General features: G+C 42.3%; 1 protein-coding gene across 3 annotated transcripts in view; it reads left to right on the plus strand.

Annotated features, from left to right (window-relative positions):
• Positions 1 to 27,743, plus strand: part of LOC148008596 (nudix hydrolase 9-like) — an 85,265-nt gene that overhangs the window by 40,611 nt on the left and 16,911 nt on the right. For 2 of the 3 annotated variants that reach the window (XM_087674186.1, XM_087674183.1), the window contains exons 2-5: positions 942 to 1,016; positions 1,111 to 1,167; positions 1,320 to 1,405; positions 18,232 to 18,290. In XM_087674186.1, the coding sequence (XP_087530312.1) occupies positions 942 to 1,016; positions 1,111 to 1,167; positions 1,320 to 1,405; positions 18,232 to 18,290 (277 nt within the window). Of the gene's footprint in view, positions 1 to 941; positions 1,017 to 1,081; positions 1,168 to 1,319; positions 1,406 to 18,231; positions 18,291 to 27,743 lie in introns of all 3 variants that reach the window. The other variant, XM_087674185.1, reaches the window with a different exon arrangement.

Raw genomic sequence — 27,743 nt, forward strand, 5'->3', positions numbered from 1 at the left:
TTGAGATTGATGTGGAAATCATCACGGAAGGGTATAAAGAGCACTCTAGAGGATTGGTTGGAAATGTACTTCTTGAATAGCAAACTATTCAATGGGAAAACTAGTCAGAACAACATCCTAAAGGTTCTTGTGCAAGTCAGGAGCGGTTTTATTTTCAATATAGGTCAGGAAGTGAGAAATATAAAGTGGTTGAGGATCATGGATTTAGTCATCTTGCATCTGAGCAGCAAGGGAAACCTAAAAATCACCAAACTAATGGGGTCTAGTTTATGGACAACTCTAATGTGTGCTTTCTCTAGGAACAAAGTCTATGGGAAGTGGTTTGAGTCTTGTAAGCCAGTCTACTTCTAACTGCCTTTGACCCAGTTCACTGCTCAGGCTGTTAGCAACTGCATTATGGAGCTGTAGAATGGGTCTGCTTCCTTGGTAGTTTGCAACTGAATCAATGTATTGGGTCGCATAGAGATCTGGATCCTGCACCAGTTGAACTCTCTCCCATAAGAACTTGATTTTCTTGGTCGCATATTTGGTGTACCCATAAACACTCCACCTAGCTGACATTCCAGTGTGTCATTCCTAAAATAAATTGGTCAGAACATAATGTCCTGGATCAGTTTAAGCTAAGCAACTGAATCCTCAAGTCTTGTAATAACGTCTAGTTCCAATCATATCGAGCAGCAGGGAACTGTTTTATAGTGAAAATTGTTCTTAAGGGAACCTTGTGTAAGTATGATTGTTGGTGAATTAGCCTTATATTGGTGAAGTCAAATTGCTTATGCAGTGGCGTATGAAAAAACCAATTAATGAGGTTACAAATTGTACATATGTTGTGCGATCTGTTATGATATTTAAATCTCAAGTAAAGTGATAGGTTTATAAAATAAACATGTTCAAGCGTATTGCCTTCTCATGTTTTTTGTTTGCTGCTTCTATTTGTGCAGCTGAGAGTCGATTTTGCCTCTAAGTATGATAGAGTTCCTCATCCTGTTCCAGAGCTTGAACAAGCCATTGGAAAAGTTAGTGTGTTCTCAGATTGTGTCAGAAGGTATATGTTTTCCAACCTTTTTGTTGTTATTGGCAGTAATGGACTCATTCAATAATTCGTCACAGATATGGGAGGACCGTTTGGCAGCAAACCCATCTTTATTCAATGCTACCAAGTTTCGAGTATGAGACATTTAATTTCAAACTATTTGCAAAATTGTATTTTTGGACACATGAGTGCAAGCAGAATAAAGCTTATGGCTTTGGTTGAGCAGTTAACTGTTCTAGTTGTCCAGGATTACAGCCTTAATCTGAAGACTGATGGCTTTGTGCAGTATGGAGGATATGAAACCCTTGATATGGGCAGCAACGAAAGTGACACAGTCAACATCTGTCTTTGCCTTGGCCTCACTGACTACAAGTTAGTATATGTACTTGAAGACTTTTATGTGTGTGTGTCACCCTCAAACAGATTTCAAGCTGGGGCTTGGATAAATGGAAGGTCAAATGTGGTCACAATAGAAGCTGTCTACATGGCTGCTGCATGTTCAATTGAGAATATTACAATCTTGTCATGCATAGATACAGTTTTTCCTACCACAGATGCAATTGAGTTCTAGTAGAAAACTGAGAGACACAAGAAAGGTGTTAGACTTTTGGCTGTGAGAAAGGCTGCCCGTTCAAAATCTCATGTTGGACTGGATGTTCTTAACTTTCATTATCATGTTTTGGCTTACAAATTGGCTTGTTGCAGAAATTTACTAAGGGATAGCAACCTTGGACCAAAATGTTAGCGGCTTGTACACAAATCCTGCATGAATATGTTTGGAAAGGGGATCATTTATGTTGAGGATTGGATCTTGTGACATTTAAAGGTTCCATACTTTTGTGTCCTTTTGCTATAAAATTGGTTATTAGCTGTGAAGAAGCTCTTTCTCACGAGTCACATCAAATGGATGGATAGCACTGATGTTGAAGGACTAGAGAGTTTGTATTGGATCAACACAGTTTTTGATCTTCCTCTCGCTGTTGTTGCAGAACCAAGAAAGGCTATTCCTTAAAGCTCAAACAATATATGTCCTAGATCATCATTATAGGCCTCTTTGGAACTTGATTCGGAGTGTAATTGAACCATTTTAGCTGGTTTTTGTGTTTAAAGGTGGAGATAGATTGTAGGATTGGATCATTTCATACAATGCAAGTTGCAATAAAGTATGTTCTTTGTGTAATGAGAACCAAAAGAATGTATGTAGAAGAGTTTCAAAAATTTGGATCAATGAAATATGCTTTATGGAGTGATGAAAGATGAAAGAAATTCTAAACAGAATATAATTATTCTATTGTACCTTTATTGTAGCATCTTCTCCAGCATGAGGAGGCTGACATGTCTCACCAAGCATCTCCACTAGCCTCTTTTGTTCTTTCCAAGAAAAGAAAAATCTGTTGATAGCACCTTGGGAGAAATCCCGGAGGTAAAATACAAAGGACAAAAAAGGCATTGTGAGGGACTAAGTACATCAAAATGCAACAGTTGAGTGAACCATCGATCTGGTGGGCTGTAATGCTAGACATATGTGGTGCTAATTGGAGCTACAAGCCATGGGAAGAGAGGCATCTTCCTGGGTTTGAAGCTATCCTCCAATCTCCACCAAAATTCTATAAAAAAAGGTGTTGAGATAACTTGTCTGTGCTATGCTGAGTAGCAACTGGCTCTCCTTAGATCCTACTCATTTGAATCCTTGTCCTTAACCTATTGGTGTAGCCAAAGAAGGCTACATTGCAAGGTTTATTGAGAAATGGGTCTCTCCTCTAGTAGGTTCCTCCTCTAGTCGCTCCAATGTCTCCATTTCACCATCATGCATGTTATTGGGTCTGGGTCAATGTACCATCTTCCATCATAGTGTGCCACTACTCTAATCCTTTGTTGGGAGCATCTTGTGAACTCTATGTACTCCAAGTGTTCTCTCATAAGTCAGTTGTCCTCCATTTCAAAAGTGAAAATCCTCTCTCTGCTGGCTGCAACCTCCCCCATGGGATATCCCCTCTAGAGAAGAGACCTATCCAAGTTTGAGATGTGCACATACTTATGCTACACTTTGGAGGAACTCCCTCTATCACAGTCTCTATCATAGCTTCGGCAGCTCCAAGGCCATGCAGTCTCTATTTTTGAGTCTTGTACAACAAATCCCGAAAAGCAAACCACTCTTTCACCAAGAATGGATCTGTGTGGAGAATCTCCCCAAGAAAGATGGGTCTTTTGTCCAAGGGTGTGGCCGCACTCTAATCTTAAGTGATGGTTGAGGAGAAAAGGCTGCCTCATCTTTTCTTCAACTGCGGATGGTGCTAGCTGGTGAAGGCCAGATGAAACAGATCTCGAGGTCTAATGATGGCAACTACAAATCTAACGTCAAAACTCCTCCCTAGATCTCTACCGATGATCTCTTGAAAAATGTTGGATTCCTAGAAGGTGAAGATGTTGTCTAGGATATGATGCTCTTGAACAAAACTCCTTTGAGTGGGGTGGATAATATGTGTCATCAAAGGGGACAAATCTAAGGCTAATCACCTTTGCAACAATTTTATTAGCAGTTCCAAGCAATGTGATTGGTCTTAATTGTGTGGTTTTGAATTTGTATCTGCTATCCTTGGGAATGAGGTGGATCAATCCCTTGGATAGCCTGTTTGGCATGTCTCCTGATACCATGATCTCCTGGAGAGCTATGATAAGGCATGTGTTGAGAATGCCCCAATAACTCAAGAAGAAAGCCTTGTCCAATCCATATACCCTAGGCACTTGCTTGAAGGCAAGTTTACAAGTGCCTTTGCAAGCTCCTCCTCCGCGAAAGTAGCTATCAAATGTGTGCTCATGCTCTTAGTGACCATCCTCTTGGTACTCTCCCAAACCATCTCTTTCTCTCTCTAGTAAGTGAGGGGTCTGTAGCGCATTGTAGCCACCTGTCCAATCTCATGAGGGCCCTCCACTATGGATCCATTAGCTCTCTCAGTCTCTGCACTCCTAGTCTAGAGTGTTTGAGAAGTCTCTATTAAATTTGTCACCAGTCTGAGTTCACTAGGAACACACACAATATTTGTATTCTGGCCTAGCTTATCTCATTGCATCTATCTTTGCTCTAGCAACATGTGTTACAACCCTAAGTAATTTTGCAAGTCATTTGACTGTGCACTATCTCCTAAACATAATGTGTCAGGGTATAACCCAAACTTGTAATAGTAGAGGGTAACAAGATAAAAGGTGTACATGATGTAACAATGAAGTATTGGGAGTCAAGGTTGGACCACGAATGAGATTTTTAGTCTATATGTAAATTGGTGGAAAGAGGATTCCAAGATGCATCTAATTGTGAACATGACCTGGTTCTCAGAATGATGATTTGGCAATATGGCATCGGATGGTTACTGGCAGCATGTGGATCACATTTATCTGATTAAGAATAATTTTTTATTTGATTTTTGAATTTTAATTTTAATCCTTTAAAAATTGATAATTTAAATACTGAGCTCATGTAAATCTATGTGTAGCTTTTACTGTTGTGTTCTTAGTTTTATATGAAAGAAAAGCTAGAATTATTTTGAGCAAGTCTAGTCTCTAAAGGCGGGATAGTTGTGGCTGTACTTTGTGCAAAGCTAGGAGCAAATTGTGGGAGTTCTGCAAGAAGACATGGCTGTCCAAATAAGGTCAAGGCTGTCCTGGCTGAAGGGAAGCTGTGTGGATGCTGATGAGGCTGTCCTGGAAGCAGTCGAGGCTAAGTTGACAGTATATGATGTGTTGACAGCAGTTGTGGTTGTTTCCTGATTATGATGGAAGTTTGTGGCTATCTTGGCTGTGGGCGGGGCTGTCTTGGCCATTGTGAAGGCTGCTTTATCAGTCTGAGAGAAGATTGGCTGCATGTGAACTGCTTTAAGTCATGAGGCATCAGATTTGGGCTGCACACTGCTGGCTGTATTGACACAGTGCTGTCCTGGCACGTTCGAGATCATGTTTTGGGGCTGTTGTGCAAAGATCGATGGTTGCCCATGTTGGTAGTGACACAATCACACTGCTGGTTGTGCTGATATAGAGTGCTGTCCAGGCACTTCTAGAATCGTGTTCTGTGCTATGGTGCAAAGATCGATGGTTTCCCTGCTGGTAGTGGCACACATACTGCTAGATTTGAAGGATTCCAAGTTCTATCTTTTGTGTCAAATGTCCATGGGATAAAGTTAAAAGAAAAGTCATAAGGGCGCATGGTTTTTAGGCCAATCTATCTTGGTGTGTGGGTGAAATTTTTGTAATTGCACAGGAGCTATACTTTTTTGTGTTCAATGTTTCTATTGAAGTGCTGAATTTGTTCTATAGTTGGAAGTTCTACTGCCCTGCTAGTAGACATGTCTTTATGTGCCTTTCTCTGTGTGTGTCTCCTAGCTGTGAGTCGTAGCTAGAGTCTAGCAAGGTTGTTTGGAGCTCTGGCATCGTCTATGTCTATTAGTCCTTTGCATGCATCAGTAAGACACACTATTCCTTGTGCTAGATGTGGGGAACATGAGGAGACTCAGAGGCATTGCTTATGGGATTGCTCATGGGTTCAGGAGGTCTAGAGGAGAGCCCTAAGGATGGTGTTTCATGGTAGTACAGATTCTGTGATTGCTACGTGGGGGACAGTTGCATGGGTCATTGACAAAGGCCCAACTTGTGGGTATGAGGATGCACGGGGGCGTCAAGCTTATCTCATCTCGGGGCAGCTTGTGAGCAGAACTTTCATGCCAGATTTCTCACAGACAGTATGGATTCAGGAGCATTGTCACATATGGGAGCTCAGAGCTAGCATTATTGCTTGGTACATATGGACAGCAAGATGTAGCGAGGCTATTGATATTTTGGACATATCTACTGCAGAGACTCTCTCTAGGATTTGGGTAGAGACTGTGCATACTCTTCATGGGAGATGGGAGAGAATATAGGGCAGTTCGGAGACTATGAGGAACAGGAGAGATGCTTTTCTCGAGACATGGGATTTTGGCACTTTTTTCCTCTTCTAGACCCACATGGTTTGGCATTATAGACCTCGGAGTGGCTATTCACTCAAGCTTTGTAATAGACATCCCCTTGTTATATAATTCTTGTTATAGAAGTCCCTTATAGGGCTGCTTTGTACTTGGTTTTTTGCCTTGGGACACTTTGTTTTGAGGTGTGTTCATATAATTATTTCTTTTCTCTGAAAAACAAACAAAAACAGCAGCATACTGATATTTAATAGTATCCAATTTAGTGTGATATACCATATTCATAGCTGAAATTTGAGGCATACAAGACAGTGAATCAGCCACTACATTATTTTTCCCATCTAGGTGTACAATCTAAAATTGAAGTATAGATAAGAGGTTCACCTATCTTATGTGCTTCTCAAATAACTTAGTGACTGCATTTGGGATGCCAACTTCCACACTACATAAAAAATTGCCCTAGGTTGTACGCTGCTGGGTTGGGTTGTTCCAGCCAAAGAGATTGTTGTGTTTTGACATCTGGCCTGCTGTTCTACTGTCTTTAGCTCTCTGTATCAGATTTCTACTCTAGCATTGGTGGTTTGCTGCACTCAAGGTTGGTTCTGGGAGGATGACACTCTTTGACAATCCTTTGTTCCACTCCCATGAGAGATGGTAATTGCTGGATAGTCTCTGCTCCTTGAGCTCCCTTTATCAGTATTACATCATTCATTCATTACTACCTTCTTCTTTTATTTTTTGCATTCTTGTTTGAGTCCATGTCTGGTTACTTGTGTTTGTATCCTCTCAGGGTTTTCTTTGCAAACCCTAGTGTACTATGCTCATCATCATGCCATTCTCTCCTTGTCATTTTGGTTATGGTTATCATTCCTATTTGAAGAAGGAACTGATTTCTTGGAGACTCTCATCCAAATCTCTGTTGCTCAGCAATGTGACCATTATCTAGACCCCCAAATATGTGTGATGGGCTCTCTGGGATCATCATCATAGTACAGGTTGTCTAGAATCTTGACTCTAGAAAGGGGTCTCTTGAGGAGAATTAATTGAACCCTTGAATGATTTGAGAGAGTAGTGCCAGAAATGATGCCAGCTATGCTATTTTTGCCACAAGCATACTCATCCGTAGTAAACCTATTAATTTGAAGAAAGATCATGGCTCCTCATGCCCTATCTCTCTTGGAGAATTGAAGTGAGCCTGTGGATTTACCAAACATTGTTGTGAACCAAGGCTCCTATCCTCTAATATGTAAGATGAACTCCTCCCAAGCAACTTGCTCTCCTTCTCTAATTATCTCTATGCATTCTCCCCTCTTGTTCTCCTTGGCCTCCACCAAATTGAGATCCCTACTTACTATCCAATGATCAACCTGGGATAATGATTGATTGAGGGTAGCCAAATTGTATCCTATATCGCTAATTATGTGGGATGTAAATGACCAGCAATCTAATAAGGTCATGGAGTGTACTCGCTTTGGTGCGAGGGCGACTCAATAGGCAGATGTGTAGGTGGATGATGAGGGAGTCACAAGGGTTTAGTGGCATCAGAGGGGGAGGAGACAAGGCGGACATTGCAGGCACATCGCGAGCAAAGGGCAAGGGGCCGGGAGTTAGGTCCTCGCCAAAGGGCCCCTCCCCGCAGGAGAGTAGGGCTTCCTCTACCCTCTCCCCCTCCGCCCCTTCCTCCCTTCCACATGGTCCCTCACTGACCTTAACCCCCCTAGCCGTAGCTTTTCCCCATAGGAGGCGACCACTCCCATAGCCCTATTAGCTCACCTCATCCATAGCCTACCTTCCCCCTACACATTGCCACCAGTTTTGCAGCTATGCTAGTTCCTCACACTTTCCCCTACCAAGCACAGCTTATGACACAGGAGTTCTTCTGCTATGCCCTATGGTCATACATGAGAGTAGAGGGATAGACAGAGTTTTCGCTTCCTTAGAGGTGGGGATCTTTGTGGTCTGTAAATTGAGGGGCAGCAACATCGATTGGCGGTTGCAGGGCTGAAGTCCCATGCCTAGGCATCATCTTTTGAGCCCCCCCCACCTAGTGGATCTTACTGATGGATATGATTGAGTGGCCAGTTGCCTAGACTGCACTATTCTATCAGATGACAAAGTCCCGTCGCTCAACATGGCCTATGGATACCCTGGTTGTGCAACAGGAGCGTCTATTACCCCCCTTATATGTCAGAGGTATACCATGGGGGAATGGTGTTCACCCTCTAGGCCTCTAACAAAACAAATGTGCAAGCCCCCCAGTTTCTTTTCCTCTATAGCTCGTCCATGCTGAACAAGAGCCTATTTGGAAACTACTAGCCTTTCCACGAGTCTACATCTTGCATTTTGGAACTTAAACCTCCATTATGGTGGGGCACATGATCCTAGGAAATTGATTGTTTGTCAAGAGCTACAGCTAGACCTTGTTGGGGATGGATTGATATTTTACTTCTTCACACGAGCATGAGCTTTCCTTAGCCCAGGCTAGGAAGGTAGGGAAGGTACTTCTAGGGAGATCACACACCTATTGGGAGCACTCCATTGGTGCCCATGATAGGAATGGGGGTGTCTGCACCTCTATTGGTCTGAGTTTGTTGGCCTACATGGGAGACCATGGGATGATTGGGGCACAAAGGGTGCTATGGATTAGACTTGATGTGGGGGACTCATGTCTAGGGGACCTCAACATCTATGCTTGTGCATGCACCAGTTTTTGGATGGAGGTTGCAGCAGGGCTCCCGAGATCAACTCTTGGATTGGTGGAGATGACTGCAACAACCTAGAGATCCTAGAGGTTCAGCAAGGCCATGATAGAGAGTTCCAAGGCATAGCAGAGTAGTAGGAGGCATGGGAGGTCCTCCTTACAATGGTATCCAAGAGATGCTTGGAGGGACCCTGCCTTCCACAGGCGAGATGGTTCATTGGAGTTCTCTTGGGGTTACAAGTAGTTGGGTGGTACCCTTTTGGAGTGGTTGGACAAGTTTTATGTTGGAGAGTGAGGGTGCTCTAGAGGAGGACAGATAGTTGGTAGAGCACCCCAGTCCACCCTGAGGCTGAATCTATCCTTCAACAATTACACCATAGCCCTCAGTTTGAATTGGAAGGACATACCTACAATCTCACCCCCCCAATGCGTGTAGCAACAGCTACACCTCCCAATGGATGGTGCATTAGAGGCTCCCCATTTGTGACATGGGAGCCATCTTTAGGCTCGCCACAAAGAACGAGTATCATCTTAGTGGCATATTAGGCAACCACAAGCCCAAACATGAGGTACTCAAGTTCTTTTTAGAAGCTCTGTATTTGCAAGTTAAGACCTTTAGCATCTCTTGCAGGGTGGCCTCCATGTTCTTCTTGCCCGACACTTCAGCTATAGCTTTGGGCAAGAGTTTTTCTCGAGCACTTGCATGTGGAGTGCAAGAGTGTGGGCATCTACCCTGTTGAGCTCAGAGGCACGAGAATCGAGACACGCAGTGCTTACTAGCAGCAGCAAAGAGAGTAAGAGAGGGAGTGCAGAGTTGAGAGGGTGTGAGCACAACTTGTGGGTACAATCGAGTGTGTAGCTCTTTAGGTTTTTAGATAGATATATATATAAAAGTACAAATGTGATAAGGGTGTGTTCACACCCGAGCACATGTAAAAGGCACGATGGCCCTTTATTCCCAACAACCTCCCACCTAAAGGCAATGTGCCTTAAGAGGAGAAAAGAATCAACTAAGTCTAGGTACATACAAAGTTGAAATACATATATATATATATATATATATATCCAACTCCCATCATTTGTCGGCAATGAGCAAACCGCTCTGCTAGAAGACCCTTCGTAAGAAGGTCTGCAAGATTATTATCTATATGCACTTTGACAAGTTCAATGCTCTTGCTGTTAAGTACATCTCTAATGAAGTGGTACTTCACCTATATATGCTTTGTCTTTGCATGAAAGACAGGATTCCATGCTAGCATGATAGCACTCTGACTATCACAATGGAGAACAGGTAACTCTGTAATGCCAAGCTCTCCCGCTAGACATGAAAGCTATAAAGCCTCCTTGCATGCCTCAGTGGCAGCCACATACTCTGTCTTTGTAGTAGACAATGCAACACACTTTTGTAGCCTGGAGATCCAAGAGACTGCTCCTCATGTGAAGGTAAACATGACTAGCAGTTTGAATTCGTAAAGCCAACAATAGATGCCTTCTGCTTTCCAAAGCAGATGCACAAATCCTTTGTGTCTTTGAGGTATCTCATAATATCTTTCATTGCTTCCCAATGCTTTTTACCAGGGTTAGCCATGTATCTGCTAACCACTCCCACTGCAAAGGCAATGTTAGGACGTGTAGCAACCATAGCATAAATCAAACTACCAACAGTTGAAGCATATGATATCTTGGCCATTTCAGTCTTCTCATCATCAAATGTAGGGCTGTCCTCTGCACTGAGTTTCACATATGGAGGCAATGGAACCCCAATTATTTCCCCCCCTCCATATTGAAACGCTGCAAAACCTTGGAGATATACTCATGCTAAGATGGATAGAGTAATCCTTTTGACGTATCTCTAAGTATTCGCATGCCAAGAATGTGGTTTGCATCACCAAGATCCTTCATGTCAAAACTGCCATGAAGACTTTGCTTCAGTGAGTCCAAGGCATGAGTATCCCTGCCAGCAATTAGCATGTCATCAACATGCAAAACCAAGATAATGAGGCTGCCTTCTGCTGCCTTCTTGGTGTACAGGCAATGATCCACTTGACTTCTATGAAAACCTTGAGGCTGCATAAATGTATCAAACTTATGATACCATTCTCTTGGTGCTTGTTTCATCCCATACAAACTCCTTTTGAGTTTACATACCATCTTCTCTTTCCCGTTTGCCACAAACTCTTCAGGCTGCTACATATATATGTCTTCATGCAGATCACCATGTAAGAATGCAGTCTTTATATCCATCTTTATGAGCTCCATATCTTCAGCTGCAACCAAGCCCAAAATGGTTCTCAATGTAGTCATCTTGACTATAGGAGAGAAGATCTCATCAAAGTCAACTCCATGTTCTTGCTTGTATCCCTTTGCAACCAATCTTGCTTTGTACTTTGGCGAGGAACCAGAAGTGACAACATGGCTTTATATAATTTCTTGCTGTCCTGTCTATCCATTGCTTCCTTGAAGCAAGACGGTTCACCACAGTCTGTCAACATGACATAATCAGCCACATTGTTTACACTAGGAATGAATCTATCAGGTTGTTTAGTAGCCCTAGACGATCTCCTCACCCAATGATCATTGTTTGTTGGCTGTTGAGCATTTTTAGGTTGCTGTCCTGGCATTTCAGCTTGCAAATTAGCATTAACAGCTTGCTGTTCTGGCTGTTCTTGCACGTGTAGTGGCTCATTATCATGGGCAATAGCTGGCTGATCATTTCCAGCATTATTTTCTTCATTTATAGGTCATTTACAGCAGGTATTTGCTGCTGTACAGCGGGCACATTTTGCTGTCCAAAAGCTATTTTTTCTCGGAATACAACCCTATGGACCTCCTCAGTGTTTTCGGGCTGTTTATGCATGCGATCTTCCCCAAAGATAACATCATTGCTGTGTACTACTTTACTTTTCTCGGGATCCCATAATCTATATCCCATTTCACCCTCGTCACCATATCCTAGAAAAATGCATTTACAGGACTTTGGCTCAAGTTTGCTGCATTTTTCTTTACGAATGTGCACAAAAGCTTCACAGGCAAACACTTTCAGGTGAGCATATGAAGGTGGCTTGCCCGACCACACTTCTTGGGGAACTCTCCTCCCCAAAGATCTGTTTGGTGACCGATTAATCAAGTGTACAGCTGTCATAACAGCCTCTACCCAAAAACCATGGGTTAGTGCAGCATGAGACAACATCGTACGTACCTTTTCCTATATGGTCCGATTCATACGCTCTGCAACTCCATTTTGGGGTGGATTATGAGGGACAGTGAGCTCCCTCTTTATCCCTTTGCTGTCACAAAATGCCTGAAAGGCCTTGGACACATATTCCCCACCATTGTCAGAGCGAAGACACTTAAGTGTCTTATCAGTTTGATTCTTAACCAATGTCAAGAATTTTTTAAACTTGTCAAGCACTTCATCCTTGCTACGAATAGGGTAAACCCATACCTTCCGTGTAGCATCGTTGACAAAGGTGACAAAGTATTTCTTTCCCCCTAAAGTTAACCGTGGCATTTGACATACATCGGAATGTACTAACTCTAGAGGAGAAGATTTCAGGGAAAGAGGCTTCTTATGAGACGTCTGTGCATGTTTACCATAAACACAATGATCACAATGCTCAAAATCAGCATAATGAAGACAAGGCAAGTAACCCAAACAAGAGAGCACTTTCATTCCAGTTTGACTCATGTGTCCCAACCGGCCATGTCACAAAGAAATACTTGGCTGCTCGGTCACGGCAACATGATCGCTCACACTAGATATATGGAGAGGATACAAGGTATCACTTTTACAACCTCTGGCAATCACTCTAGATCCCTTACAGATCTTCCATTTTCCATCACCAAAGCTGGTATGAAATCCATCGTCATCTAGCTGCCCTGTGCTAATCAAGCTCTTTTTGAGCTGAGGTACATGCCGTACATGCTAAAATGTGAAGACAGAACCATGCTGAAAGTGCAACTGCACACTGCTAATACTTGCAATGTCACATGCATAGTTGTCCCCAAGATGGACAACACCATGTCGACCCCCTGTATAGTCAGAGAACCACTCACGATTACGCGCACAATGTCTGCAATTTCTGACGCAGATGCCTCAATTTTGCATGAACAACACTCAATCTAGAAGAGCCCTAAGTTTCTAGGCCTAAATTTGCATAAATCTGCGAATTGTGCTTGCGTGCGTGACCCCTCGTCAAGAAAGAGGGGTAAAATAGAAAACTGATTTTCCCTTTTTTGTTAAAAAAAAAGGAACGTGACGGGGGGAGGGGGGTCCATTGACCCGCCATGTAGGTCGCAGCTTGGTCGCCTGTGAAGTTGCTCGCTGGTCCCGCTATCTCATTAGTTGCAGTCTCGTGTGGTCGACTGTCTATGCCTACGCCTGGTCGTTGTCCGCCAACTGGTCATCACACAGTCCTGTCGCATGCTGCTGCACACCTGCTCCCCCGCTTGACTGGTCGTTGACTGTCCACGCCTCCAGTCAAGTTTGCATCACGTTGGTGTCGCTAGCTCGTTTGACTTACCCGCTCTGCAGTCTGAACCAGTCAACTGCCTCTTCTACACTTGTCGATTGCCTCTCCTACACATGAGCGTGCCTGTGACTCTCCTGCACCTGCCAACTGCTTCGTTCGAGAAGCGTGCACTCCTTGCCGCTCTGATACCGGTTTTTTGAGCTCAGAGAGGCTCGAGGATTGAGACATGTAGTGTTTACTAGCAGTAGAGAGAGTGAGAGAGGGAGTGCAGAGTTGAGAGAGAGTGTGAACACAACTTGTGGGTACAATCGAGTGTGTACCTCTTTAGGTTTTAGATAGATATATATATATGAAAGTACGAATGTACTAAGGGTGTGTTTACACCCAAACACATATAAAAGGCACGATGGCCCTTTATTCCCAACATATCCTTCAGATGTTATAGTTTGTGGCATTTGCATCCATTGCCACTAGCTGTTTTACTACGGTGTTCTATTGTTGCATTCTACTGTGGCATTTTATTGCAACGTTCTATTGCTATGTTTTACTGCAGTGTTTTATTTACTGCTGCATTCTATTGCTACATTTGACTGCTCCATCAAGAGGCTGCCTTCCTCATCACCAAGCGCCATCATCCCAAGCTATGTTTTGGTGTCAGGGCACTTCTCGGCATTGGCTTTGCCTCCGAAAGGCACCTGCTATTCTATCTAGGTTGCATTTTGCAGTTTCTGGTCTTGCTAGGGTTAGATTCTTTCATTTGGCAAGTTGCCCTATGATTCTCATCCTCCGGAGTTCTCGTCCATAGCTGGTGATCTTCTTTTGCGACTTTGATGGGACCATAGGACTGCGTTTCGCTCCCTTGATAGTTATTCTTCATCTTCAACAATACCTTCTATACCCTACTGCCTAGATGATTGTGTTTCTCTTCCTCTACAGTGCAGATTCCCTTTAGGTACTAGCACGTGATCAGATAGGATAGTGCAATCATCTTCAGAGCTTCAATTCTGCCGTATTAGCTTGATTTACTTAGCACGATTTAGTGATAAATCGTTTGTGATCTTCTTCTTTTGTGTTTTCTCTGAGTTTCTTATTCTCTTAGTGTTTTATTTTGACATGGTATTAGAGCATACCTATTATTTTGACATGGCATCAAAGTATACGTGTTATTTTGAGAGGAGGCAGGAGAGGGCACTTCCACAATGTGGAATGGAATGTGTCTAGTGGGGCGGCTCTATCTTTGCTGGGCTAGTAGTGTCAATAGGGTCTCATCTGTGAAAAAAGTCTTTCATTGCTCTCCTTCTGGATTCCTCTAGGTGAGCTAGGGCCTCTTGTCTCAGAGTAGTAGTATGCGGTGCCTTTGGAACTCTAGGAGGAAAAGACCTAGGCATCTCTAATTCTTGTACTCCATGACATGACAAAGAGGTCCAAAAGACATCACGGAAAAGGTAGTGGTACTATCCTCATATATCATAGTATATTGTACATTTGCATATGTAATGTGTCTTTGTCTCAGGCTCTCGGTCACAAAACTTACAAGTCCTATCCTTTGTTGGAGTATTTGTCCATCTACTAGTCTCCATCTATAGTGTCACTAAATTGATTGCTTAATACGTATTCTCTATTTAATAAATTTATGTTAATAAATTAATGACTCAATTTTCTTTAAGTGTTGATGATGATCTAGCATGGCCATGAGACCATTTAAAGACCACTATTCCTAGTGCATCACTTAATGGGGTGATTAGAGCACTGTGATGGGGATATCTAGTACAGGCAGTACAAGTTATGAAAGGGAAAAAGAAGTGTCTGGCAAGTGTAAGAGTGTATACAAGAACCAAGGAGTTACACATAAATGAAGATGGATTGAGTTCTAAGAAGAGGAAGTGCATTAGCATTATGTATATGTATTTATGTGTGCATTTATAGACGCCTGAGAACGTTCTTGTGTGTAATGAGCATTGCATTCATTTGGGGTCATCCTCTCCCTAACAAGTCAAGGTTTAAGGTCTTTTCTTTCATTAAGAAAGATGAGAGACGTGATCCTCTGGAAGTGAGGAGAGAAGTGATTTTCTTTTTCTAAGGTCTAAAATGACACAAGCTTTTGTGTGGAATTCAATCTTAAGGTTGAGGCCCAAGGCGATCTAATGAACTCTTCCTTATCTATGGCTCAAGTTGGTTTCATGGACCATAAGTTAAGAGGAGAGTTTAAAAAGCTATTTTTCTTAAAATAGACATGGTGAATCAATTTTTAAAATATCTCGTGATAAAAAGGTGATCTCTAAAAACAGCCGGCTAGGATTATCGGAAACAACGAGATCTACAACTTTTGTGTTGGATGTTTTTTTCATCCGAGCAACACACAGAGAGATATCTCGAAATTGGTGTTGCAAAGTAGGTCCTGGAACAGCCACATCTTGCATGAAGATCAACCTTTCCAATCTTGGCACTTAAGTCTCTCTCCAAGAAAAGAAGCTCTTGAAAGCCTATAAAAGAGGAGGCTCTCCTTGGGTGTGGGGGAGGTGAAAGAAGCATCACTTTGCATGCATCCAAGAGGAGAAGAGAAGGTGCAAGTGCTGCGGAAGCTCTGCTGAAATCAAGTTCCAAGAGGAGAAGATGTTGGGATGTAAAGGTCCTTTATTCACCTCCGTGTATTTTACACGTGTATTGTTATGTTGTACATGTGAATGTACCCTTACGGGCCCTAAGTATAAATACATTTTATTCTTTGTGTACCAACACATTGTTGGTACACCAAAATCAGCTCGTCACTCTCACTCTCACTAACCTGCACATTTTCCCTGCTGCAAATCCTCACGCTTCCGCTACCCACGCTCTCCAGCAACTGGTATCAGAGCCAGGTTAAGGTGCTCGCGCTCCTCGGAGTCCGGGTGAGACATCTCCAGTGTTTCGCTCGCGCGAAATCGACAGGTCGTTTTTGACAGGCGACAGCAGATTCAGTTAGGTGACAGGTCGTTTTTGACCTGGCAGGCAGGGACAGGTCGTTTTTTGACCTGGCGGCAGCAGGACAGGTCGTTTTTGACAGGCGATAGCAGATTCAGTTAGGCGACAGGTCGTTTTTGACCTGATAGGCAGGGACAGGTCGTTTTTGATCAGGCGGCAGCAGGACAGGTCGTTTTTCATCAGGCGGCAGCAGGACAGGTCGTGTTTGATCAGGCGACAGGCTGGCGACAGCTTCCGTGGGATCAGGCGGCAGTTTCCAGGTCACGACAGCAGGCGGCTGGTCAACGGTAGCAGATTCGTCACTTTTTTCAGGCATTTTTCCTTCATTTTTTTAAATTTCCTGCAAGCAGCCCCTTACTGACGGGGGTTCCCGCGTGGAAGCACAGTTTTCAGATTTGTGTAAATTTGAGCCTGGAAATTTGGGGCTTTTCCCAAATTTGATGCTGTTTATGCTCGACAGTGACATCTATGTCAGAAATTGCAGACATTGTGCGCATTAACCTCAATTAACATGGGGATTTTGCCAAATTTGTTGGAATTTTGCTCATCCGAGTAAAATTTCTTGGCATTGGACCAATAAAAATTGGGGTTTTTCATGCATTGATGTAATTTTGCTCAGCTGAGTCAGTTTGGCTGACATTTGTGCACATTTGGACCTGGAAATTTGGGATTTTATGCAGAATTTGATAAATTCCTGCATTATTTGTCTGTGCAGCGGCTGGTTTATGTAAAAACAGCAAAGGATTATTGCTGGTTGGGCAAGAACAGCAGTGTATTTGCTGGTTCAGCTTGTGCTCTTGCAGAATAGTGCACTTACACTTGTGTTTGTGATAAAAATGGCTGCAACTTCTTCCAGTTCTGACATTAAGAGTTTGATGGAAATCAAACGGTTTGATGGTCAGGGTTTTGATCTTTGGAAAGATCGTATGCAGGGCATATTGTTCTTAAAGGATTGTGAGGATGCTTTGCAGAAGGATAAGCCCACACAAGTCATGGTGATGTAATCTGCATGGGGGGTTGTCTTCCATGAAACATCTTTCATGCACTCTTGCTATCTCGTCCCAAAATAACTAATATATCTCTGTTTTTTCTTTTGCCAAGTAGTCTTACTTCTTCTTTCGCACAAGGCATTTGAAGAATGCCCTTGCTTGATGATGGTGTCTGAGTGCCTAGCTCCACTTCCATGAAACATCTTTCATGCACTCTTGCTATCTCGTCCCAAAATAACTAATATATCTCTGTTTTTACTTTTGCCAAGTAGTCTTACTTCTTCTTCCGCACAAGGCATTTGAAGAATGCCCTTGCTTGATGATGTGTCTGAGTGCCTAGCTCCACTTCTCTCTGTAAGTTGTAAGCTAGCCCAAGTAATTCCACACTCATCATCATACCAGCTATTTTGGGGAGTAGGAGTGTGTGGGTCTACATCAAGGTAGGGTGCGTGGAAAGGCATACATAACTTATCTATGCACGGGCTTATGCTAAGTCCCTTGTACATTCCTCCAATGATCTGCTCAAGTCCAATGTATGTAAACTATTTTGCAAAGAGCCACTGTAGATGTGTGAGGTGTCTTCTACAAAGTGGTAATTGGGATGTTTAGAGAGGTGTGGTGTTCCATGTTTCATATGAGAGAGAGAGAGAGAGAGAGAGAGAGAGAGAGAGTGTGTGTGTGTGTGGAAGGTTGATTCTTGAAAAAAAGGGGTTTGGGGGTGGGTGGCCAAAAATACCCTATGTTTTTCGTATGAAATTGTACTAATACGTATTCTACCGTACTGTACGGATCAGCCCGTATTATGTACAGAGACAACCCTGTACTTAGCTACTCTATATAGGGTCGAATCAGCCTGTACTATGTACAGAGACAACCCTGTACTTAGCTACTCTATACAGGGTTCTTTGTACTTTTTGTATTTTACCTTTGGGGGATCTTCTCTGAGGTGTTACAAATAGAACTTTCTCTTCTTTGGAAACAAAAAGTAATGAGGTCAAATTAAAGAAATGACTTGAGATGGTGGTTTATGTAGATAATGTAATTTCATTATGAAACTTACATTTTTGTCGATGATATTGTTAAAAAGAAGAAGTTTGAGTTTATCTTGCACTCAATGTTACAGGACATTTGTGGGCACAAACTTAAGCAAAAATTGGGAGGCATTTCTTAGCAAGGAAGGAGGTAGGTTGAGTTGTTCTTTTGATTGACATTGTTCTTGAAGGTTGAAAATAAGGGAATGCATAACCAAGCTTTGGGTTTAGTAAATCACTTAGCCAATTATTGTTTAAGGAGTCTATTGTTGAAGAAAACTTTTGTGCTGCACAGTGGTGATGCAATCTGTTGTAGTCCTAGATGAGAATGCCCAAAAAATGGTACATACAAGCAGTCTGTAGCCTTTAAGGTTGTACACACCATTGGTAGACATCATCACAAAATTCAGGGTGTATTATCAACACAAACATGATGTGTCGAGACTGTGGGGGCAGCTCAGCCCTAGTTGATGAGCTCTGAACCTGTGTGCAGACAGTGCATCTGAATTAGCAATAGTGCACAGGTGGTGCCTTTGAGAACAAGTATCAGCAATGGAATTCAGTTTACAGCCAGCATACTTGCAGGTGGAAGCAATTTACAACTACATTGTGTTGCTCTGGACAGAACTGGGGATGCCAGGTAGCATGTATTCAAAGCACTTAGTACAGGTATCTGTGAACGGATTAAACAATCATGTCTAGGAGTGCCACACAAAGCATACAGGAGAGCTGGCTTATTGACCTTATAGGGATTGTTTGGTTTGAGCCCATCATTAGATTTGTTTGCATGTTGTCCACCTACCCACATGCCTGGACAGCTACCCAAAGCTGCCTGCAGCTACATTCTCCTCTGCCATGTTATGATCAACACCATTTGACATGTGGCATTCACAATGCCAGGCCATGTGCCCAACTCAATGTTGTCATGATCCATATGGTCATCATCGGGGGTGACTATTTGGACTCTGTTTCATCTTGGCTGGAATCTTTCATCCGCACTTTACTATTGCAATGTGGCTATCTCTGGTGTCTGAAATATGATTCTTTTCCAGAGCTGATATTTAACATGAGACCAGCAGCAGAGGCTAGAGTGATTTAGCTACACTAGATGGACAAGCACATTTCCAGGAATGAAAAAGAAAGCTGTGGCTTTTTGACACGTAAGTCTCAACTTAGGTACTGAGGAGTGGGCTAGTTTGGAAAGGATCCAAATAGTTATGCTATTTAGGATGATACATAGCACAGATTTTTTCCACATCAGATTCTCTAATTTAAATTCACATCCCTCCAAATGATCCTTGAGTCCTCACTTGGCATTGGCATCATCCAAGAGACTTGCTACCCAAGGAGACTCAGGATCTTCATATGCTAGGGCTATGCCTTGGTTCACTTCACATGGCCCGAAGATTGATAGACTTCTCCCCTCCAATAAATTCATAATCTACTGTCAGATTATTACCCTACAGACATCTAGATTTCAGTTGGCTCAAGCCTTATACCCACAATGCAGGTACTCAGTCAGAGGACTTACAACCAACCCTTCCATGGATACATGTCCCATGAGATGGGATAGCTGTTGGCTAGTTGAGGGTCACTCTGACCAGCTATACATAATAGAGACCAGGCGGGCAACAGTGGATTAATTTATCAACATGATAATATACCTATATAGTAGAGCCAATAGGGCATGTCTTCTATGGTTGTGTTGGTTGGCCAGTTGAGGGTCAATATCAACAACTATGCATAATAGAGACTAGGCATGCGATAGTGGATTAGTTGATCAACATGATATTATACCTGTAGAGTAGAGCCAATAGAGCCTGTCAGCTCCTATGTCTATTTTGGTATCACATTCATTAGGTATATGTTTCCCATGAGGAATGCAGCAAGGCGAGACATGCCATGTGTAATACTAGGGACATTTGAGAGACTTTGTGCATAGGTACAGTTAAGGAGACATGGACAAACATATGGCTGTATTACACAATATTCACTCCTACACTACCCTAATGCATCTTTATGGGGGTGAGTCTATACCATAGGAGGAGACATAGAGGAGGCTTGAAGGAGTCAGATCGAGAGGAGCTTTATGATGTTTGGAAGCCAATGGAGTAGCCCTTGATGACGATGATGATGATGTCCAACACAAGTTTGAACAAGGCATTGGTACCACAGGAGATTCTTATAGCAGAGTTAGGGAAGTGCCAGTGGTGGTAGAGGCCCTTCTAAAGACAATGACATTTCTACATATCTATGGGAACTCCACAATAGAGATACCGCTCGCAGCTCGCTAGCATTATATTCCTCCCAATGCTTGGGATTAGACAAGGAGACACAATGTTGGTACTCATAGCTGAGCACATGGCTTAGGATACATGGCATGCAGATAGATGCAGTGCCTCTATTCAAGTATATTTTAGAGGTCCCCTCTGATCAGCCACTTTGAGTTGAATAGTGTCATGAGTGTAGATATCATTAGAATAGGTAGCTAGATGCCTTTGGGTTATCAGCATAGCCATTGGGGACAAAGATGCCATTTTGCTGAGATTAGTTGCTTCACCTTGTTCATGACAGGTTCATCATGCACCCTTGATACAAGGACACTCAGTTGTCACATGGATTGAGGTATGGTAATGCTTCAAGTATCTTTGATGGCCACTTAGATCTTTGGCACCTCTTCACTGTTCTGATGGCCACTTAGATCTTTGGCACCCCTTCACTGTTCACTGCATTTGCAAATGAGGCTAGTGAAGAGATGACCAATCCTCTACCACGTGACAAACTCCATTGCAAGTCCCGGGAAGAGGAGAGTGAGAGAGTGGTAGGGAAAAACCGATGGTAGCTGTGGAAGTTATACCAGGGTATCAAATGGATGGCTCCTTTCCCAGGTCAGAGGATTGTCAACCACCGCTTATGCAGCCTTTGTGGACAAGGAGTGAAATCTTGAAGATTCCTTGCCCCATCTTTGGACTCAACAATGCATGAAGTATCAATATCAAGGGTGAAGCCAATTCCAATCCGAAGTGTAGTATGGGAGAGGGAGTGTTCAACATCCTGTCCGAAGACCACGGTCCCCTCGTACTCTGTTGCATGCATGGACTGAAGGTGCTCCTTGGATAGAACCATGTGCATGGTTGTAGGCTTGCTTGCAGTGGCTAGTTGCATTGATGTCGAACAAGAGGTTTACATTGTCTACACTTGAGGTGTATTCCCAGGCCAAGAGCCTATGAACATAAGACTTTGATGAAGGCTGTCACATGACAGAAGGAAAGGAAAATGCCTAGTCATCATCCTCGGAAAAGTTAACAATGTTACTCGTCAACTCAAAGGAACTTGTGATCTGGCACCACAACCTCACCAAATGATCCAGATGGCTCTCAACTAAGGCCATAAGGTATCCATACCTTCGACCCTCAGTTATCAAGTCATCCATCTTTCATGATCATGCAGCACAGAGTCTATCCGTGCCATTGAAGCTTTGGTGGAAGGTAATTGCAAGCTGATTGTGGGGGCATTGTAGTCTGGACTTGCATTTCTTGTGAGAGAGAAAGCATCACAACTGATCATGTTTGCTGGCAAAACAATGGTCAATGATTCCCTCATCCTCAATGATCATTCGTGGCAGCAGGAGGCTGTGTTTGCAGCTGATTTCAGACCTACCCTCATTGTGGCAGCTTCCCTGATGTGATTGATGACTAATATAGCAGAATTGACGTGGTGTATATGCACTTTGAGGCAGCAGACTGTGCATTGTGCTGGTAGCAGAAGGTGACATTTTCTCCCTGTTCCATGCAGTTTTCTACTGATTTTCTGCACTCTTATTGCTGTCGAGCCCTAGTCTGCATCCAAAATCCTGCACAAGAGCTAGAAGGTAGCTGCATTTTGCAGGTTACAACAGCGACTTTACTTTCTAGCATTAGGCTCCATCCATTCTAGAAGTCATCAATCTTTTGGGCCAATGATCAACATTTCTAGGCAAGCCATCGTCACTTCCTGCTGCATTTTGAATCATGCAACATCATTTGGCAGCAAGAGACAACATCTAGAGCTGCATTTTTGCAGTTTCCTCTGATTTGGTGAGTGTTTTGCAAATTTATCAATCATTGTTGCTGCATATTTTATTTGTCATGGATTCCATGTTTGTTCCTAATATCAAATTGGCCAGAGACAACTATGAAATATTGAAATGGTCCATCAGGCCTATCCCAATGGTCTATCAAGACTAACCTAAAGATGCATTCTGACTAGGAGTTATCAAAAGTACTGCTCCACTCAGATAAAAATAGCATCAGGTGTCGTCAATTCTAGCAAGTTGTCCAACTTTCAAGCTAGTAATCTATATTTCTAGGTGAATAATCATCATTTCTTGCTGCAATTTACATCACACGACATCAATTGGAAGTAGGAGACAACATCCATATTTGTGCTTTTGCACATAGTTGACCGAAATGCCATTTTGGACTCTTGAAATGTAAACGGGGTTATGGAAACATTTTGAGTAGGAAGAAATATGTATTGGGACAGGCATTTCAGTTTAGGGCATTTTCTCCAATTTCAACCATGCATTTTTCATTTTCTGCAATTTTGGTCTGCAGTTTTTGCCCTTCCTATTCAGCTGTGCTGCTGCTACGTAATGCTTTACACATGCCATTTCACCTTCATCCTTTAGATGTCAACCTTCACCTTTCAGTATCCACACCTTTGCAGCTGGTATTTTCTGTTTCCAGCAGCTACATCCACGGTGAAGGATGCTTTTTGGAGTCACACACACATTATTAGCAACTATAGAGGTAAGCGGTGGGAAAGCAACTACTGCCACCTCATGCAGATGGGGAGTTTTTACCCTAGTGAAGGATCATCTTGCCTATAGAAGTGGTAAGATATAGATAATTGTCCCAATGTGCCAAATGATGTTTATGCTAGTTTAGAGCAATGCCTTGTGGTTCAAATCAGCAACAAAGTTCATGTCTTGCCACAAACAATAGTGCCCCAAAGAGGTGTAGAGTATTCATAGATGTTGGTTCCATAGATGCGATATAGAAGCAAGCACAAGTACATCTGTGGAGGGTCCAGTTCCTAGAACCCCTTTGCCACATCCCTCAATGGATGGGCATGGTCATATTAGTGTATCAGTAACTGCAGCATCCACTAGATAACAAAGGGATCATTGCAAAGAGCAAGTGTTAGAGCAATGCTTCAAAAGCAAACAAAGATAGAGTCTGCTTGTGAGATCATGAGATTATGCATAGAGTGTGCTATCCCTTTCATACTGCATGCACAAACGAGTGAAAGAGGACAAATTGAGCCATTAGTTGGATTGGATGTGAGTGGGAGGGCTTGTCCTATTGAGTCTTTGCAGAGAAGGGAGCTTGTTAGAGAAATAAGTTATCGAGGTGGGAAACTTGGGCAAAATATGGATGTACTATCTTATGTGATTGATGGATTATTGTCAGGAGAAGGAATGCGTATCATATCTTAGTATCCTCATGCAAAGGCACCATGTTCTTGCATGCCATTGATGGATTAGCAACATGGGACATTATTATAGGTGAATACATGTATATGCACATTTAAGCTACCATTTTGGAGATTGGTGTGGAGAATGGAATATAGATTTTCATAGACAATGGTAGTAATTGTATGGGTGTTTTACTCAAGAGAGAGTTCTCTATGACCATGTAGATTTTACACTTCTCATTGCTTGGATCTAGTTATGGAGGACCTTCAAAAGATTCAATGGATAGATGAGGTTTTCAGGAAGAAGTATGGTGAAGTTTGTCACAAAGAGGCTTAGAATACATACCCTATACAAGGCAAATAGTGACTTGGATCTCTTGAAGACATCTATCAAAGCAGTTTGTGATGATATAGTTCCATATTTTGCTCACTTGCCGAGAGACAAAAAGAATCTCATTTTTCCTACATATTTATAGTTGCGAGGAGGCTCATGAGTCTATTAGAGCCTTATTTGGACACTCATCTTGACAAAGTGGGCCCCATGGAATAAGAGACCTCAGCCAAAAGCTTTGACATTTGTTGGAAATATGATAGATGAGGAATACTGGGATGATACATATGCATTGGTGAAATTTCTCAATCCTATATATATAGTTTTGAGAATCACTAATATCGAGGGAAACACCTTAGGCCTCTTGTACAAGTATATGGATAGGATCTAAGAGGCTTTGGATAGAAAGATCCGCTTATCTCAGGATATGTAACTTGCTTTTATAAATTATATCAATATTTATTGCTCATTCTCTTTTGTAAATTATGTTAGTTATAACTTATATGTTGATTGATCCAAGAGGGCCTTTAGAGTTGTTAGCCATGTGCGTAACTATAAAATATACATGTAAAGGAAGAATGGGTGCACTACCTAGGGGAGTGTCTACCTTACCATGTAGTACATTGTGCAAGTGGTGGTGGAACTAGGACATGGGTCGACAAGCTTGAGGTATTGTCCCACACTTGAGGTTGGGGGATAGCGTTTCGGGTTTTGTAAAGGGGCGTTTTGGGGTGTTTCTTGCTTCTATGGTCCAAGTGTCTTCTATGCTTTGTCTCATTCTTTGAATAGACAATCATGTCGTCAAAGAAAGTGCCCACAAATCCTCTATGTGGCTTGAAACTATAATCCATCATCCAATTAAAAGTGGCAAGAGCATTCGTAAGCCCAAACGGCATGACAAGAAACTCATATAATCCAAAAGATGCCTTGAAAGCTATCTTAGGTATATCCTCTAGTCTAATGCATATTTGATGATACCCACTACTTAAATCTATATGGCTGAAAATAGCTGCCCCTACAATCTATCAATAACATCATCGATCCAAGGGATCAAAAACCGATTCTTTATCGTGATCTTATTTAGAGCTTGATAATCAACGTACATACGCCATGAACCATCTGTTTTTTGTACCAAAAGCACTAGAGAACAAAAAGGATATGAGCTAGACTGAATCAACCCTTTTTCTAATAGCTCATTAACCTAACTCGTAATCTCCTCCTGTTGGGCTGCATTGACTTTGTAGGGCAGCTTACTAGGTGGGCTATTTCTAGGGGGATATGATCTATGCCATGATCTTTAGGCCGTTCATGCAGTATCGGACCTGGAAGTAACTGAGAGAAACAATCAACATACATTTTTTAGAAATGACATGCGATCCTCCTCTAACTTAGACACATTTCCAACATTCTCACTATCATCTTTATCCTTAGTAAAAATGAAGTATGTTGAAAGATGATTTTTCATTACTTTAGAAATGGCAACTACAAATACAACAAGGACAAATTGCCCTTTTAACTTTACATCAAGTGTTGAGTGTCTTTCCCTTATGTTGAATAGCGATCTCTTTTGCACGAGAATCAATCACTGCATGTATACACTGATACGATGGCATTCTAAGCAATAGACCGTTAAGTGGAGCAATGAAGAACTCTTTGATGTCCACATATCCTTGTATATACAACTGAAGCTTTCCAATGAGTGGTGTGATAGGCTCTGCATGACCTTTACATGCCATTCTAACTTCCCCCATGGATCCTATCTCATCCTCTCTAATTCCTAGACGGGCTGCTATGTCTACAAAGATAAAGTTGGCTCGTGCACCATCCCTAATTTTTCCCCATGCTATAAACAACTCAGTAGCATCATCATTGGGCTGATCACTAACAACATCAAGCACCAATCCCACTGATGTTTTGGGCTTCTTTCCCTTAGAATCTCCCTGATTTTCTAATTTTCTAGCTTGCTGCCTATTGGGACAATCCCTTGCAATATGATCCTCCTATTCACAAATGAAACATTTATTTATAGCCATCCATTCCCTACATTGTGACAATGTTTTCGAGCCCTTTCTTTGCTGTTTTGGCCTCTTTTTAAGCTAATCTTCAGATCTGTCTCTTTTCTTAGCCTTTAAAAACTTTTTATTTGGCTTCACTCCACTCTCTAGGAAGCTAGAATCCATCCCACATAGGAAAGTATCTATCGTAGTAGTAGTCTCTATGAGTTGAGACATGCTAGAGATGGTGGATTTAATACAAAAATCCCTAATTCCTTTAGAAAGCCCACAAACATATTTTTCCACTTGCTCATGAAGGGATATGGGGTAATAAGAAGTGATGTGCAACAATGCATCCTAGAACTTCTTATTGTCTTGCTCAAAATTCTTACTTTCTTTAGCATCCAGCTTATTTCAAGCTATCATGATGTCCACCCCAAAGGTACTTGTCAACCAATTCGATGCAAACATTTGCTTGAATTGTACCCATGTTGATGGATCTTTATCTTGCATCAAAAGAGTGGACCACCACTGCACTGCATTTCTCTTCAAGAAAGTGGCTGCCTTTTGAGTCTTTGAGGACTCTGTGAAGTTTCCCCTTGAATAGGTTGCATCAAACTGTTGAATGAAAGTCAAAGTTCTCAGCCTATCTTGTGCACCACTGAAGGACTTAAACTTCATTGCTTTTCCACCCTCATCATAGTCTTTTGATGCCTCTTTGGGTGTCAAGTTGTCATATACTGGCTGCTGCAAAAAGGGTACATTTGTTGACTTTACATTGAAACCATCACCAAAAAGAGTATTTGCGTTACTAGCACTCATTCCTTGAGCCGCATAGTCATTCAGGGATGTAGATGCATTACCAAACGTGCTACTTTGTGCCCCGAGCATCAAGTCAATGCTGCCATACATAGGGTTTCAACATTTCCAACCATACTCGAATACATTGGGCCTTGCACACCATTCATTGGCTATTGCATACCATAGGGATTTGTATGTGGTCCCTGTCCAACCATAGCATGAAAGATCATTCTTCCACCAAAGTATCCTAGCTGCCCCATCATAACATGCATGCTTGGTTGTCTAAAATCCATTGGATTGGCACTTCCATGATGGTCTTGCATTTGCATTCCTTGCCCCGTACATACCAACTGTTTTACTTCATTAGTATCTTTGGGAGCTTCAAGTGAAGGCTTTGGCATTACCTTCGATGCACCTTGCTGTCCTGAAAATGTAAAAGATGACTTCTTCTTCTTGCCCTTGCTGTCCTCCTTGGAGTATTCAAAAATCGGGTAAAGTGAGGATCCTTTGCCAATTCAGCAAAGAGATTTGCTGTTGTCCTCATCCAATTCTTGAATTGGTCATTAAATTCCTCTTCACTTTATTGGTCATCAACCTCATTATGCCTTGAAGGCCCTACATCTTGCCCAATAGCAACATTTTCAGCTTGATGTCTGTGGTTGAGAGCCTTGTCCAAAATTAGGCATTGCATTTCTTCCTTCCCCATGTGAATGTCCATTTTGAGAAGCAACATCATTGTTTGATTCCATCTCACTGTATGAAGACATATTGCTGTAATTTCTCAGTTGAGAGGTAAAATCGGCACTAGCACAAAGCTTTTGGCTTACAATCAGGTGTCTCGGGCCCACCGAATCAAGAGATTGAGTGGTATCCCGCCCGCCAATGAAACCATGAAATCAGCCTTTCTTCTCAAATAGGGTGGTAAAACCTAATCAAGCACTGAATTACAACAATTAAAAATTGAGCATAGACTAAAATAGACACACTACCTTACCAATCTTGAACAATAGACACCCGGGTG

Source organism: Lygodium microphyllum, unplaced genomic scaffold, assembly GCF_053477565.2.
Source record: "Lygodium microphyllum isolate KBCC unplaced genomic scaffold, Lygodium_microphyllum_v1.1.10 scaffold_123, whole genome shotgun sequence".
Classification (NCBI taxonomy): domain Eukaryota; kingdom Viridiplantae; phylum Streptophyta; class Polypodiopsida; order Schizaeales; family Lygodiaceae; genus Lygodium; species Lygodium microphyllum.